This window comes from Aquarana catesbeiana, linkage group LG06 (assembly GCF_042186555.1).
Source record: "Aquarana catesbeiana isolate 2022-GZ linkage group LG06, ASM4218655v1, whole genome shotgun sequence".
NCBI classification, from domain to species: Eukaryota; Metazoa; Chordata; class Amphibia; order Anura; family Ranidae; genus Aquarana; species Aquarana catesbeiana.
In genome coordinates this window covers 38,059,638-38,076,935 of record NC_133329.1, presented here as the reverse complement: position 1 = coordinate 38,076,935, position 17,298 = coordinate 38,059,638, and the positions used below count along the sequence as shown (strand labels likewise).

The following is a 17,298-nucleotide window of genomic DNA, read 5'->3' as shown; positions in this document are numbered from 1 at the left end:
GTGATGAGGAGGGAGATACTTAAGCTTCGTTGCCATGCCGTGTCCCACCCCCTGTGACGTCTGAAGTGACGAAACGCGCCAGGGTGTGGCTACACGGCAACGCTGAGACTGTGACTCCATGTGTACGAAGAAAGCTATGAAGAGATCGCAACACTGAGTCACCTGGCATGTTTGGAATTTTAAAAAGGTGATTTTGAATCCTTTATAATGTAAGTGCATTCCTTTTAACAAACCAATTACTTTAAGGTGTTTTTACACTATTGGAGGCTCTGTCTCAATTTCTATTCCCACATGTGGAGAGTGTCTTTATTAATCTGGATGAAGATTAGCATGTAAAAGCTGCTCTTCAATAACATCTAATAAGGCGATATGTAGATTAAATCATAGGCGTGCACACGGGGTGTGCCGGGTGTGCCTGGGCAAACCCTAATCACCCCATGCTGTCTCCAGAGATTTGCCCCAAATGCTGCATCCAAGATAGTGTGTGGCCCGCGCTGCCTGTTTCACAGGCAGCAGATTGTGGGAATTGCCAGAGCTGTTCAGTGTATGAAACTGTCAGATAATGACACTGCATGCAGGGAGAGACATCAGCTGTCAAAAGTCAGTGGTGATGTCGGGGGTGGGCGGGACCAAGCGTGCCAACCAATGCTGCCTATCAGTGCCAACCAGTGCCAATCAATGCTGCCTATCAGTGACAACCAATTCTGTAAATCAGTGCCAACCAATGCTGTCAATCAGGGCCAACCAATGCTGCCTTTCAGTGCTACATATCAGTGCCCATCGGTGCTGCCTATCAGTGCCAATCATTGCCCATCAGTGCTGCCCATCAGTGCTGCCAATCAGTGCTGCCAATCAGTGCCCATCAGTGCTGCATATCGGTGCCCATCAGTGCTGCCTATCAGTGCCAATCAATGCTAACAAATTGTTGCCCATCGGTGCTGCCTATCAGTGCCACCTATAAGTGCCAATCAGTGCTGCCAGTCAGTGCCCATCAGTGCAGCCTATCAGTGTCCATCAGTGCTTAAAATCAGTGCTGCCTATCAGTGCCAATCAGTGTCCATCAGTGCTGCCAATTTAGAGCCTATCAGTGCCCATAAGTGCTACCAATCAGAGCCCATCAGTAATGCATATCAGTGCCCAATAGTGCCGCCTATCAGTGCCAGTGCTGACAATCAGTGCCCATCAGTGCCGCCCATCGGTGCCACCTATCAGTGCCAATCAGTGCTGCCTATCAATGCCACCTATCAGTGCACATCAGTGCTACCAATTAGTGCCCATCAAGGCTGCCAATCAGTGCAGCCTGTTAGTGCCCATCAGTGCTGCCTTAGCAGGAATGGTGGAAACCCCTCTACAGATAATGGCAATACAAATTACCTTCAAGTGCAACAACTTTTTATTTGGGAGGTTCACACCATTATAGCACCTTGGAATTTTTATTTTTTAGAGTGTTACACTTAATTGTATATCTTTTAGTTACAGTTATAATGTGAATTTTTGCACTTGAAGTTAATTTCCCATCACCCTGCTAAGTCCATGTCTTTATGGACCTTGCTTTGCGCAGTCATGTTGGAACAGGAAGGGGCCATCCCCAAACTGTTCCCACAAAGTTGGGAGCATGAAATTGTCTAAAATGTCTTGGTATGCTGACACCTTAAGAGTTCCCTTCACTGGAACTAAGGGGCCAAGCCCAACCCCTGAAAAACAACCCCACACCATAATCCCCCCTCCCCCCACACCATAATCCCCCCTCCACCAAATTATTTGGACCAGTGCAAAAAGCAAGGTCCATAAAGACATGGATGAGCGAGTTTGGGGTGGAGGAACTTGACTGACCTGCACAGAGTCCTGACCTCAACCCGATAGAACACCTTTGGGATGAATTCCAGTGGAGACTGCGGGCCAGGCCTTCTTGTCCAACATCAGTGCCTGACCTCACAAATGCCCTTCTGGAAGAATGGTCAAACATTCCCATAGACACACTCCTAAACCTTGTGGACAGCCTTCCCAGAAGAGTTGAAGCTGTTAGAGCTGCAAAGGGTGGGCCAACTCAATATTGAACTCTACGGGCTACATATACACACGTATGTGTGCTTGAGCTTTTGGGTACACACCCTAATGCAATAGGCTGCGCACTCCTATGGATTGAACCAATTTGTGGGTGAACTTATATCACACCTCTATCTTCAAGCATTCTGCTTCAAGGAACCCTGTTTGGGTTGAACGAGGAATCTCAGACTCTTTGTCCATTGAAATGATGTCATTTGAAGGGCTAGGAGATTCCTGATCTGTTCCATCTCCTATGACTTCACACTTTGTCTGACAGTCCAAGAGTCTCTTTGGTCTGTTATGGCAATCTACAAGAGGTGATCTGATACAAGTGTAGTGGGATGCCCCTTTTTCCAGATTCTGATGCAGGTCCCTTTAACTCAACTCCCCACAATCCTCTGAGCCCCTGGACACGCCCAGGGGATATAAATGTCAGCTCCACCCAGCTTCCTGCGCTCAGAGAGATCCTGCCTGATGGGACAGCAGTGGCTGGGCAAGGGAGCTGTTCCCAGGTGCTGGGTCCTCCCCTGTTAAGTCTGGTGTACGGGCCACCAGCAGTGAGCACAAGAGCACTCAGCATCTTTCCAAGCCCCAGTCACTGGAGAGGACTCTGTTACAGTCCAATGGTGGAAGCTGTCCATGAAGTGAGTTGGCCCTATCTCCAGCCACCAGAACCCCCGACCGAAGCAAGTAGAAAGCAGTGCCAGCGTGAAGTCTGTGTCAGCAGGAGGTCCACTCAGCTCAAAGTTCTGTTGATCGAACGATTACTATGTTGGACACGTGAGATTCTTTAACTCTCTATTCTATCTGTAGATTGGACTCAGAACACGCTGCTGCCACCTTGCGGACATTCGTTGAACTGCAGTATAATTGTTATATCCTCTTTCTTTACGGTTCATATTAATGTTCTGTACTGTATACCCAGTTTCGCACGATTTCCAGTACAATTTATGTTTAAGTTCACTGTTAAGTAAAGTAGAGATTGCACATCACCACTGGTCTGATTATTTGGCTGTGACCGTTACACTACACAAACAGGCCCACAATCTCTCCCCCGTGCCTTCCCAATGTGAGCACAATTCCTAGTGAATGATGGGAATTGTAGTCTCAATAAAATGGTGACAAAGAGGAAGTGACGTTGCTACTTTAGAAGTCCATCCTCTCAGTGCCTGGATATTGTAGATTCTTCCTGTTTGCAGCAATGATGTCAGCGTTTTTTAAAAGAGTGAGTTTATACAAAACAATGCAATTAAAAATAAAGAAATAAAATAATTGTTTTTATTTTATTAATGGAATAGAGCTATTTGGATTTATTTTACCACTATCCCAGAGTTCAGCTTTAAATCTTATCATTTGCTTTTTTATTTCCCTTTTCAGTATCAAGTAGTAACAGAGAAATTTCTGCCTGCCCACTGTCATGGCTGGAAAAATTAAAAGTATTTTGGAGAGAGCTCTAGAAGACATTAAAGAAAAACCATTAGAGGCCTTCAGGAGAAAACTTAATGGGACTGAGGTGGAAGGATTTTCCAAAATTGCTTGGAAGAATATCGAAAACAAATCTGCAGAAGAATTGGTGGATGTTATATGGCGCCATTACACGGTTAAACATGCACCTAACTTAGTTGTGACTATCCTGCAAGAAATAAATGAGCGCCAAGCAAGTCTGGACCTTAAAGAAGAACTTCAGAAAGGTAAGGAATAGTACTAATACTTTATAAAATAGTGGCAAATACCCCTTCACCTACCTTCCCTCTTCACAATAACCCAGGTTTTGTTTTTACTATAGTGTCCCAGGATGGGTCCTCCTAATCTTTATATAATCACATCTAAGGTTAAAGAGTATCTAAACCCAAAAACAAAATGCAATGTAGTGCAGCTTATCAGTCCCTAGATGTGGTGTCTATTACCGGTAGTTTTTTTTTCAGTCCATTTCATTGCTATCATCTTCATCAGATGATCCTGCCAGTAGCACATTTCCTGTCCTAGGTTGACAATGCTCACTCAGTATATCAATGGAGGAGCAGCATCGCCACCCTAGGCTGCTCTACTGATCTGAGCTTGGAAAGAGGATAAGAGTATTTGTGCTTTCACTTCAGCTCTCAGAAAGTGACAAGGACACTGCAATTCTGTCAAGATCAATAAATATTTCCTGTAAAAGTGTTCAGCCTAAAATAAGAAAACTAATGCAGCCACCACACAAACTGCTAAGCAGCAATATATTACATATTTTCTTAGTTTTGGATATCATTTAATGGCCTCTGAATAAAGGTCTGACATTTGCTTGATTGATGAAAGTACAATTTCAACAGAAATAATATGCTTCTTGATAAGAACCCATAACACTGGTCTACAAGGAGAAAGCCTCAGAAATGAAAGTAGCTAAATTCTACCAGAATTGGGTCACTAATAAAAGGAAAATTAAGTCCTGAGTATTAATTGGCTCCAGTTTCCAAGATACAGCTTCAGGTCAAAATTGCATCAAAATAATTCAAAATTATGGAGGGGGATGTGCGATTATGCTCCATAACTTTTCTGCAAAATGTGATATAACAATGAGCGTGGTGCCACACCAATCATTACAAATGTATCTTTTTATTGATACCAAAAGTTAAAGTTTAGGTCTGCTGACATTGATGGCCCTGGATCAGTTGCATCCTGTTCATCCTCTTTATCATCTGAGTCTAGAGAGTAGGATTTAGTCAAGTCCTAACCATGGGATAAAGGGCGCAGTGTCGATGGAGTGTTTGGATGTTCCACGATCCACTTCTTCTTTTTTTTAGATCCCTTTTGCAATTGGGGGAACCATGCAAAAATAGCAGTCGCTACTATGATTGGTGGGTTCCCTCTACACCATTGGGACTGCGAAAGGCATGGACTTTTTCTTGTTTAGCCAATGACACAGATAAGTTGCACATGTAATGCAACAACAATGAGGGGCTCAACTCTTGTCCTGATCCCCTATTTTGCATCCAAAATATAGATGGTATGCCTTTTTTTACCACTGCCGTCATACTGCACTTTTGAGATGTAAATGTAACCTTGCCACAAATGTAGCAGAAGTTATCTGCATTGTTTACACAAGTTTGAGGCATCTTGGCTTCTGAGGGAAAATATCACGCAACTGTTCTTTGAAAATGTTAGGCATGACACTTTCACAAGCCACCAGATGTAACTGTATGATGTGTAGATCTGACCAAGACAAATGTACCTTGAAATAAAAGAACAATAAATATCAGTTAGGTAATCTTTAGTATCAAAGTGAAGATAAATGTGGTACTTTGCGTTACTGTCAGTGATTTCTCGTAACATTGTTTGTAGCACAATCAAGCTGGTGTGTCAGAGAGGTTGAAGTCTTTGAGAAGGTTGAGGCCAAGAACAATTTTCATTGTTCTATCGTACTTTTTCCAGAAGTTACGAGGCATCATGATCAGACACCTCCCTCCCTTGTAGGCAAATATACTCGCCTGTGTATAAATCTTTATTGTGAAATATCTTGAAAACCTTAGACAACCTGCACCTTTATCATCTGTTTTCTAATTTATGTAATTCAAATATGTAATAATTAGCGCATTTTATCTCAGAGGTCGATCATTTCCCAAAATTTGTAGATCAGTGTAATTGTATGCAATATGCTTAATATGGCACAGAATGAATAAACTAGAATTCCCTCCGAAGAAGCAGCTGGTTAGGATGGGTCCACTTTGCTCTTGGCCTCAACCTTCTCAAAAACTTCAACCTCTCCGACACCCCAGTTTGATTGTACTACAAACAATGTCACGAGAAATCACTGACAGTAACGCTAAGTACCCTGCAATAATGCAGTTTCACAGAAACAGACACCAAATCAGTTAGTAAAAGAAAATTTAAAGCGTTTGTTACCCCAACGCTTCATATTTTCTGATATGTGTCTGCTGTACATGTACTTGTATGAGAAAGTTTCCTGTTCTCTCTGTATTGCTTCCTTTGTGTGAAATCCCTGGTGTTCCTGCCAGTCCCTCTGATCTATTAAAGAACAGACCACATGAAGCAGGAGAACACACCGTAATCAGCTCTCTGGCTATGCTGAGAACTCAACCTGCTCTTCTCCAATGATCAGACTTGTCCTGACACCCCCCCTGCACAGCCATTCACTGGGAAGCTTAGTGTGCTGCTGCTATTCCTCCCACAGCTTTTATGCAGCTGAGAATAGAGGGAGCAGAGGCATTGTGATCACTTATAAAAGAGGAAAAAAAAAAGAGGTATTTATAATGTTTTTTTTTTAAATTTATACAAAAATGTTTTGCATGTCATTTCTATTTTAAACCGAATGCGTTGTTTTACAAGGTGATTGTTTACAATCACTTTAATATACTGTCACCTAATAAAATTGATAACGAGACAAGCAAAGAAAAATTAATAGCAATAGTAATAATACACTTTACATTTGCTGCCCAGATCAGCATAAATAGTGCCATCTGAAGTACAGCAGTGAGCAGTAATGAGACTTGAACTACAAAGCACTGGAGCTATAATGCCAGAATGTACTGACGGTGGCTGTAGTAGGCCTAACACCATCTGGTAAGCACTGTCAGTATTTGAGAAGACCAATGAGTATTGGGAGATGGAGGGGAGTTTGTGGGCAGGTGAAGGGGCAGGCCTTAAGATTTTTCATCTGGCTATTGTTGTGGCCCTTTAGGAAACATTGGTGCACTTAACAACACTTCCCATGAACCTGCATGCAGTTGATGTATACTATAGGGGTGGTATAGTCTTTGCACGGATGCAGCGTAGTTGTGGGAGAGGAACCGGGCAGGGGTGAGTCAGATGCAGTAACAGTTCAGTATAGTGGTGGTATAGAGGTGATAGGGGTGCAATATGAGTCTGCTGTGTAGGGCTAATATAGACACAATGTGAACTGGGTGTAGTTGGTGTCCTGCTCTCAGCAAATCAGTCTCTGTTGGCACTGTCAGTGCTGGGTGGATAGCCCCCTCACCAGTTCCCAGGGTACAGCTGCAAGCATCAACAATGGGAGGGGCCCTTTCAGTCTCTTCCGAAGTCTCAGACGAACAGTGGTGGGAACACACAGTAGATGAATGCTCCAGTCTCTCTGGGGTTGATTTACTCGAACTGTTGCAGCTGTGCATGGTAGCCAATCAGCATCTAACTCCAGCCTGTTCAATTAGGCTTTGACAATAAAACCTGGAAGCTGATTGGTTTCTATGCACAGCTGCACCAGATTTTGCACTCCTCAGTTTTAGTAAATCAACCCCTCTGTGTCAATTATGCAGGGGCTGTTGGTGCAGCCAATGCCGCACTGAAACAGAGGTCTCCAATCCCAGTCTTTAGATTGGATCTCCTCTGACCAGGCTTCCAAAAGGCAGGTGGGTGTACAGACAGTGGCCCGCCTCTCTAAGTCCTCCCGCACTAAAAAGCCCTATTCTTTCCCGGGCAGTTTGATAAATATCCCTTCTAAGCCTTCCTCCAGTCCCAGAGTCTATTGGGATCTGTAGTTTCTGCAGCTAACCATGTACAGTGCAGCAGTTCCTCTACAAGCTACCTGTCCCAGTCTGCAATGCAGCTGCTGAATCCTCTTCCTGCCACCAATTGGCCTGAGCAGTGGCTGTCAGAAGGGAGAGAGGAGCAGGAACCAGAGCACACAGAGCAGACAGGTACCCACACCCCGCAGCTCTCAGGCACAGAGCCATCCTGGCACTGTCAGCAGGGGGTAAGTGGGGACAATAGCTGGCAGCACCTGGCTACACCTTTTACTGCCCTTTTTCTTGCAACAACATTTTACTAACTCTTTGCACTTCCTTTTCTAATGATAGCAATTACAGAAACTGCATGCAAAAGGACATCTCTACATTGGGAACACACATAAAATTAAAGAACTTTTTAAACAAGATTTAGAATGGAAGGGAAAGCTCCCCAGACAGCAATATAAACTTGATACAGGTTCTAATTGTGCCACACTTTACAATATATTAAACTAAAATAAGACATGTTGTCTGGAGGTACACTTTAAAGTAACAATTACTATGCCTGTTTACCATATTTTTCTTTTCATTACATTAAAGTGACCCCATGCATGAAACTTAACTTGAATGACCCCCTCCAACCCTCCATACAGTATACAAACCTTGACAAGGGTATTGTGTAAGACACCTGGCACCTGGGCCAACCAAAATCCAATCCCCACCTCCACCAATTAAAATGACCTGACATCATACCAAGGCTGGGTATGATGGCAACAGCTGCCAATTTATTAAATACAAAGTAAAATAATATCCTTGTAAACCAAAAATATATACAATAAACATATTAAATTAACCGGAATTGCAATCAAGGTCTTTGACATATATCCAGTGAAATGAACAGCCTCAGATTATACAGCAGAGATGAGACAAATCTCCCTACATAAGTTTTACATGTATATCTGCTGTCTTCAACTTTCTATACTCTTTAGAAAGTGCACATCGTGTTACAAATATTTCTTCCTGTTTTAGCAGTGTGTGTGGAGTCTTGGCATACACTGTGTGTGAGCTGATTGGAGGAAAGGGAACTCCCCCTCCACATAGGCAGAGGAACAAAGAAACTTGCAGAGCTGTGCTGTGAATAGACCAGCTCTCTGATAATCTATCTCTATGCACCCTCCCCGACACAAATTTCCAGCTGCTTTTATCTCTTGTGTTGGAGAACTTGTCAGAAGTTATCAGGCTGATAACAGAGGAACAGAGTAAGACATGGGTAGAGTTGCCACCTCATCCCTTTAAACCCGAACACATATGAATTATACAGGTTCTGAGGCTAATTAAATGCAGGTAAGGCACCATGTGAGTTTAATTACCACCTTAATCAGCCACAGAACCTGTGTAATTAATATGTGTTCGGGTTTAAAGGGATGAGGTGGCAACCATAGACACGGGGCTTAGGGCTCTGAAGAGAGATAAGTAAACACTACAGATAGATGCCAGGTCAAATTTCATGAATGGGGTTTACATCCACTTTGAGTTTCTTTTTTTGCTAAGTGAATCGGCAAGCTATTGTCAGAGTTTGGGCAGCTGGATACAGCCATAGGGAACAATTAACAAGGCAGCAAATTTCAAAAAAACAATACTGCACATTGTGAAGAAGGTTTTATTTATGTGGCTTTGAGAGTGACATGAAAAGCACACCAATCCTTTACACGCATTGTATGCTTTAAATTAATTTTGCTGTTTTAACTGGGAATTAGTGTAATTCTGTTTCCTGTGCTGTTAGTTTGCTTTACCTTGGGATACCTGGCAACGATCACATCATGGGCGTCCGCAGAACTTTTTTTTGGGGGGGGGGGGGGCGCTCCGGCAGCGGCGTTACACAGTCGCATTTATCCCTTTCTTCGACCACTAGCGGGGGTTAAAAGCGCCCTGCTAGCTGCCAAATAGCGCCGCTAAAATGATGGTAAAGCGCCTAAAACTAGTGGCGCTTTACCGATAATGTGGCCAGATGGCAGTGTGAAATAGCTCTTGAGATAATTCAGCTTCACTCCATGCCCTTATAAATATAGCCTAGAGAATATACATCTTCATATTTGCAATGTATTGCAATACATCTGTTGTGGCCATATTTTGATCTTTATGAAAACAGTCTACCGTATATACTTGAGTATAAGTCAAATTTTTCAGCCCCTTTTTTGGGTCTGAAAGTGCCCCCCTTGACTTATACACGAGTCACCGCTGTCTGCCTACATGATCAGTGTGTGATGCAGGCAGGCGGTGGCCAGCGTGTGCTACATACCACTCAGCAGTGGCTCTCACAGTTCAAAAGCCGCGCCTCCTCGTCTTTGATAGGCAGTCAGTGTACAGCCTATCACGGACATTCTCTCATCCTCGTCCGTGGTATGAGGATAAGAGAATGTCCATGATAGGCTGACCGCTGACTGCTGGGAAATGGAGTTTTCTGCCTATCATGGACGAGGAGGAGGCGCGGCTTTTGAACAGGTAATGGCCGCCGAAGCTGATCGGCGCAGGGCGGCACACGGAGGCATGCACAGGACACAGGTAGGATGCACACAGACACATGCACATATACACATGACACAGGTACAGGACACATGCACATATACACAGGACACAGGTACAGGACACATGCACATATACACATGACACAGGTACAGGACACATGCACATATACACAGGACACATGACACATGCACAGGACACAGCTAGGTATACAGCTGCAGATGGGCATTGTTGACCCTCTTTTTCTCTTTACAGTAGCTGTGCATTTCTCACCCTCGTCTTATACTCGGGTCAATAATTTTTTCCCATTTTTTTGTGGTAAATTAGGGCCTCGACCTATTCTCGGATCGACTTATACTCGAGTATATATGGTATACAGTAGAGGTTGTTTTCATAAAGATCAAAATATGGCCACAACAGATGAATTGCAATACATTGCAATATAGAAAGATGTACATTCTCTAGGCTATATTTACATGGGCATCATGGACTGGTATTCCTGAGAGACTGAGTAACTTCCATACAAAGTGAAGAAGATATTATAACACAACATAAATATATTTTTCCAGCAATAGCTCAGCTGTCCAACATTCCAAGCAATATATATATATTCTCCTCCTAACTGGCACAGTGGCACTGCAGTGCTGTTACCTGTGGTTCTTCAGTGATGCGATAGCACTGGCAGTGTATTCTCTCTCGGTCACTGCATGCACCTGTGGGAGGAGCCGTGCCGGCCGGATTGGCATAGCAACGTTACACAGGCAGGCTGAGGCAGCCAATCACCTTCCGGAACAGCCAAGATGTCAAGCAGAGGCCCGAGTGGCAGTCAGAGCCAATCCGATGATCGGGCCGGGGGTGAGGGAGAGACGGATGTCTGTATCAATCTGTGGTAAGTCAGAACAGACTGAGAGCAGCCCCAGGCCAGCAGACGTAGAAAAAAAAGTCCATAGCCGCCGCAGCAGCCATTGCGTTACACAGGGCAACTGTCTTCACCCTTCAACACGTTCTTATAGAGGTCGACCGATATGGGTTTTTCTCTGGCCGATGCCGATATTTAGAAATTGGGGCCGATATTTTAGGCCAATTTTTTTTTTTTTTTTTTGGCAGGTGGCACTGGTTGGCACTGGCATGTGGCACTGACAGGTGACACTGGCAAGTGGCACTGATTGGCACTGGCAGGTGGCACTGACAGGTGACACTGGCAAGTGGCACTGATTGGCACTGGCAGGTGGCACTGACAGGTGGCACTGGCAAGTGGCACTGGTTGGCACTGATTGACAGGTGGCACTAATTGGCACTGGCAGGTGTCACTGGATGGCACTAATTGGCAATGGCAGGTGGCACTGGTTGGCACTGGCAGATGGCACTAGATTGCACTGGCAGGTGGCACTGACAGGTGGCACTGGCAGGTGGCACTGGATGGCACTGGCAGGTGTCAGTGGCAGGTGGCACTGGATGGCACTGGCAGGTGGCACTGGCAGATGGCACTGATTGGCACTGGCAGGTAGCACTGGTTGGCAGGTGGCACTGGTTGGCACTGGCAGGTGACACTGGCAGGCACTGGTTGGCATTGGCAGGTGGCACTGGATGGCACTGGCAGGTGGCACTGACAGGTGACACTGGCAAGTGGCACTGGTTGGCAATGATTGGCAGGTGGCACTAATTGGCACTGGCAGTTGGCACTGGATGGCACTAATTGGCACTGGCAGGTGGCACTGATTGGCACTGGCAGACACTGATTGGCACTGGCTGGCACTGGCAGATGGCATTGGCAGATGGCACTGGCAGGTGGCACTGGCAGATGACACTGGTTGGCAGATGGCACTGGCAGACACTGGTTGGCATTGGCAGATTGCACTGGCAGGTGACACTGGATGGCACTGGCAGGTTTCACAGCCGATAGTGTAACTGTGTGAAACTGTATGGAGAGAGAGAGAGGGGAGCTGACAAATTCAGCGTAATGTCATAATGTTGCCCATCCCGGGTCCCGCCCACCCCCGACATCCAACCTCAATTTTGACAGCTCCTCTCTCTCTCCATACAGTTTCACACACCACGGCGCTGCTCTGCCAACAACATGTGGAGAAGGGAGGACCTCCCTTCTCCGATATATCGGCCGACCTCTACCTTCTTACGGTTCCAGGGGGGCAATTGCCCCCCCCCCCGCCCTATGCTGCGGACGCCCATGGATCACATGTTGTGGCTGCAGTTTGTGGTGTCACAGCTGACAAATTCCCCTACATCCATGTATTCCTTCGCCTAGATTGTCCCTATTTGCTAAATGGACAAGACAGCTTCCTCTTCCGGGTCACACAGTGTCTAGTCCTCTGTGTTGCATCACAAATGTGGGAGTACTAATGCGATGAAAGCCATCTCTTCCAGCATGGTGATATCTCTGTTATTTGCTTTGTTAGCCTGTTTGTCTGTGTTAAATTGAATTGCTATGTACATCTGACTAGTGCTAGCCTTCTCTCCTATCTAACTGTATTTGTGATAAAATCTAGGAGTGATTTTTGAGGCTAGTTTAACCTTTGATCCACATGTACCAAATTTTTGTCAGAACGCCTTTTTTCCACTTGAGAAACATTGCTGGTCCATACATTTGCTGATCCATACATCTGTGTTCTCACGACTTGACTACTGCAGTGCTCTACTGACTGGTGTACCTGAATCCACCAATTATTGACTTCAATATGTTAAAAATTTTGCAGACAGAATCCTGACTAGATCTGGTACAAGTGATCATATTACCCCTATCCTGGAGTCCTTGCACTGGCTACCGTCAGGTTTTGCATAGACTTTAAGATCCTCTTGTTCACCTATAATGCTCTTCATGGCTTGGCACCCCATTATCTCCCTGAACTTTTATCAACGTACCCCCCACCCATAGCCTCCGCTCCTCAAATTCTGGTCTTCTGTGTGTCCCCTCTATTCACCTACACTCAGACAGAGCCTTCTCCTGCTATGCTCCAAAAGTCTGAAATTCACTTCATAAGAACATCAGAGCCTCGTCTTCTCTAAACTCATTCAAGTCAAATCTAAAAATGTTTTTTCTTTAGACAATCTTTCACGCAATTGTTCCTTTTTTCGTTTGTTTTATCCCGTGTATTTCCTGTGTTTTCTTTGTAAAGTGCTTTTAGAAAGCTACCTTTAACCCCTTACGGACCACCTGCCATCATTCTACGGTGGCACTTTGAAGTGGAATACTGTTATTATGGCAGCAGCTAGATTCCATAACCTCAGTATCCACTTCTTCAGCAGGCGGTCCACTTTCAGATAAAAGTGGTCTCAACGGCGGATTCGCTGCAAGATCACTTTTATCGGTGGTGGGAGAGGGGCCCCCCTCCCGCCACTCTCTGGTGCCCTCCACCGCTTGCTGGAGCCGCCGGCAGCGATGGAGGTGATCACATCCTCTCCCCTGCATGGCATGAAGCTGAGTGAGGAGAAGATGGCCCCCGCTCGACTCCATACAATTGCAGGGCGGAAGCGACGTCAAAACGTCACTTCCGCTCATAGTTCTTAAAGGGACATTTTTTTTTTTTTTCCAAACGACTTTTTTTTTTTATTGCATTTTAGTGTAAATATGAGATCTGAGGTGTTTTTGACCTCAGATCTCATATTTAAGAGGTCCTGTCATGCTTTTTTTCTATTATAAGGGATTTTTTTAAAAATTGGGCTAACTTTACTGTTGTCTTATTTTTTTATTCAAAAAAGTGTATTTTTTCCAAAGAAAATGCGTTTATAAGACCTCTGCGCAAATACGGTGTGACAGAAAGTATTGCAACAACCGCCATTTTATTCTTTAGGGTGTTAAAAAATATATATATAATGTTTGGGGATTCTAAGTAATTTTCTAGCAAAAAAAATGATTTTACTTTGTAAACAACAAGTTTAAAAAATAGGCCTGGTCTTAAACTGGTTAAAAGTGCTATATCAAATAAAGTTAATTAACATTATAGACGGAGAGACCCAGGGATCCTGTGATGTGTATTTTCTTCACAGAGTGTCAGTTTTTAGAATACAGACCGAGGTTGTGCCTTAAATTGTGCAGTGCCATGCCTCATATTTGAACACAAACAGAAACTGACACTTGAATGTGAAGATTTACTCTACTATAGACTGTGCATACAGGGCAACAAATGACACCATAAGACTGCATGATCAAATCACATCTTGTAGATGAAAAAAACACAAGGTGCAGGGAGGAAGGTTAAGAGTCCACCTAAACAAAAATTATTAAAAGCCAGCAGCTACAAATACTGCAGCTGCTGACTTTTAATAAATGGACACTAACCTTTCCTGGAGTCCAGCGATGTCGGAAGCTGATCAATAGCTTGGCTCTCGGCTGCTGCCGCCGCCATTCTCAGTGAGGGAATCAGGAAGTTAAGCGTTGCGGCTTCACTTCCCTTTTCCCTACTGCGCATGCATGAGACGCGCTGCGCATTCTCAGTGGTCCCCGCTATCTCCTGGGACCTGTGTGTTTCCCAGGAGACAGCGGGGGGTGCGGGAGGGGGTGTGACTCCCACGGGAGTCTATTCCCGGGAATGTGGGTGCAGATATCTGTATTATACAGGTATCTGCACCCCGCTCCCCCCTGAAAGGTGCCAATTGTGGCACCGGAGGGGGGCAGCAATCCGATGAGCGGAAGTTCCACTTTTGGGTGGAACTCCGCTTTTAACCACTTCAGCCCCGGACCATTATGCTGCCTAAGGACCAGAGGTCTTTTTCCAATTTGGCACTGTGTCGCTTTAACTGCTAATTGCGCGGTCATGCAATGCTGTACCCAAACGAAATTTGCGTCCTTTTCTTCCCACAAATAGAGCTTTCTTTTGACGGTATTTGATCACCTCTGCGGTTTTTATTTTTTGCGCTATAAATGGAAAAAGTATTCGGCCACATGTCTTCGGTAAAAAAAAAATGTCAATAAGCGTATATTTATTGGTTTGCGCAAAAGTTATAGCGTCTACAAACTAGGGTACATTTTCTGGAATTTACACAGCTTTTAGTTTATGACTGCCTATGTCATTTCTTGATGTGCTAAAATGGCAGGGCAGTACAAACCCCCCCCAAATGACCCCATTTTGGAAAGTAGACACCCCAAGGAAATTGCTGAGAGGCATGTTGAACCCATTGAATATTTATTTTTTTTGTCCCAAGTGATTGAATAATGACAAAAAAAAAATATATATATATATTTACAAAAAGTTGTCACTAAATGATATATTGCTCACACAGGCCATGGGCCTATGTGGAATTGCACCCCAAAATACATTTAGCTGCTTCTCCTGAGTATGGGGATATCACATGTGTGGGACTTTTTGGGAGCCTAGCCGTGTACGGGGCCCCGAAAACCAATCACTGCCTTCAGGATTTCTAAGCGCGTAAATTTTTGATTTCACTCCTCACTACCTATCACAGTTTTGAAGGCCATAAAATGCCAAGATAGCACAAAACCCCCCAAAATGACCCCATTTTGGAAAGTAGACACCCCAAGCTATTTGCTGAGAGGCATGGTGAGTATTTTGCAGCTCTCATTTGTTTTTGAAAATGAAGAAAGACAAGAAAAAACTTTTTTTTTTTCTTTTTTCAATTTTCAAAACTTTGTGACAAAAAGTGAGGTCTGCAAAATACTCACTATACCTCTCATCAAATAGCTTGGGGTGTCTACTTTCCAAAATGGGGTCATTTGGGGGGGTTTGAACTGTCCTGGCATTTTATGCACAACATTTAGAAGCTTATGTCACACATCACCCACTCTTCTAACCACTTGAAGACAAAGCCCTTTCTGACACTTTTTGTTTACATGAAAAAATTATTTTTTTTTGCAAGAAAATTACTTTGAACCCCCAAATATTATATATTTTTTTAAAGGAAATGCCCTACAGATTAAAATGGTGGGTGTTTCATTTATTTTTTTTTCCACACAGTATTTGCGCAGTGATTTTTTAAACGCATTTTTTGGGGAAAAAACACACTTTTTTAAATTTTAATGCACTAAAACACACTATATTGCCCAAATGTTTGATGAAATAAAAAATATGATCTTAGGCCGAGTACATGGATACCAAACATGACATGCTTTACAATTGCGCACAAACGTGCAGTGGCAACAAAATAAATACATTTTTAAAAGCCTTTATAGGTTACCACTTTAGATTTACAGAGGAGGTCTACTGCTAAAATTACTGCCCTCGATCTGACCTTCGCGGTGATACCTCACATGCATGGTGCAATTGCTGTTTACGTTTGACGACAGACCGCCGCTTGCGTTCGCCTTAGCGCGAGAGCAGGGGGCGACAGGGGTGCTTTTTTTTTTTTTTTTTCTTTATTATTTCTTTGCTTTTTTTATCTTATTTTTAAACTGTTCCTTTCATTTTTTTTTAATCATTTTTATTGTTATCTCAGGGAATGTAAATATCCCCTATGATGGCAATAGGTAGTGACAGGTACTCTTTTTTGAAAAAATTGGGGTCCAAATTTCCAAATGGCGCTATTTACATCCGGCGAAATCTAAGTCATAAAATGCTCGTAGCTTCCGGTTTCTTAGGCCATAGAGATGTTTGGAGCCACTCTGGTCTCTCATCAGCTCTATGGTCAGCTGGCTGAATCACCGGCTGAATTCTCAGGTTCCCTGTTGAGACAGGAGAGCCATAGAAAAACACGGAAGACGGTGGGGGGGGGCATTCCCTCCCATGGCTTGTAAAAGCAGTCTAGAGGCTAATTAGCTGCTAGGATTGCTTTTACATGAAAGCCGACCGCTGGCTGAAAAGAATGATACCAAGATGATACCTAAACCTGCAGGCATCATTCTGGTATAACCACTCAAAGTCGTGAATGGCGTACCTGAAGACAAAAAAATGTTTAACAATAAAACACAGTAAATGGTAAAGTATAAAAAATTGCATACCTGAAAAGCAAACATGATAAAACATAATAACAATAAAACATTGCAGAATAGAATACAGTAAAAAAGAGCAGAACAATAGAGAGAGAGAATAGAGAGAGAGAGAGAGAGAACAATAAAACAACAACTATTTTATTTTATATATATATATATATATATATATATATATATTTTTTTTTTTACACTTTTTTTGTAACTGTAACTTTTATAACTGTAACCGGTTCCAGGTTCGGGTCTCTCAAAATGCGATGGCATCTTGGGAGACCCTGTGAAAGTGCGCCTAGTCTGTGCAATGCTGTACCCTACACTAATACTCAACTAGTGAATGGTAGCGTTCAAAACATTCCCCAATGCAAAGACCAGGATTGT

The 17,298-nt window shown here is 43.7% G+C and overlaps 1 protein-coding gene across 7 annotated transcripts in view; it reads left to right on the top strand.

The window, feature by feature from the left end:
• The window catches only part of LOC141148316 (uncharacterized), a 254,846-nt gene that overhangs the window by 53,310 nt on the left and 184,238 nt on the right, over positions 1–17,298 (top strand). For all 7 annotated transcript variants that reach the window (XM_073635643.1, XM_073635642.1, XM_073635641.1 and 4 more), the window contains exon 2: positions 3,424–3,737. In XM_073635643.1, the coding sequence (XP_073491744.1) occupies positions 3,464–3,737 (274 nt within the window). In that variant the 5' untranslated portion in view covers positions 3,424–3,463. The remainder of the gene's footprint in view (positions 1–3,423; positions 3,738–17,298) is intronic.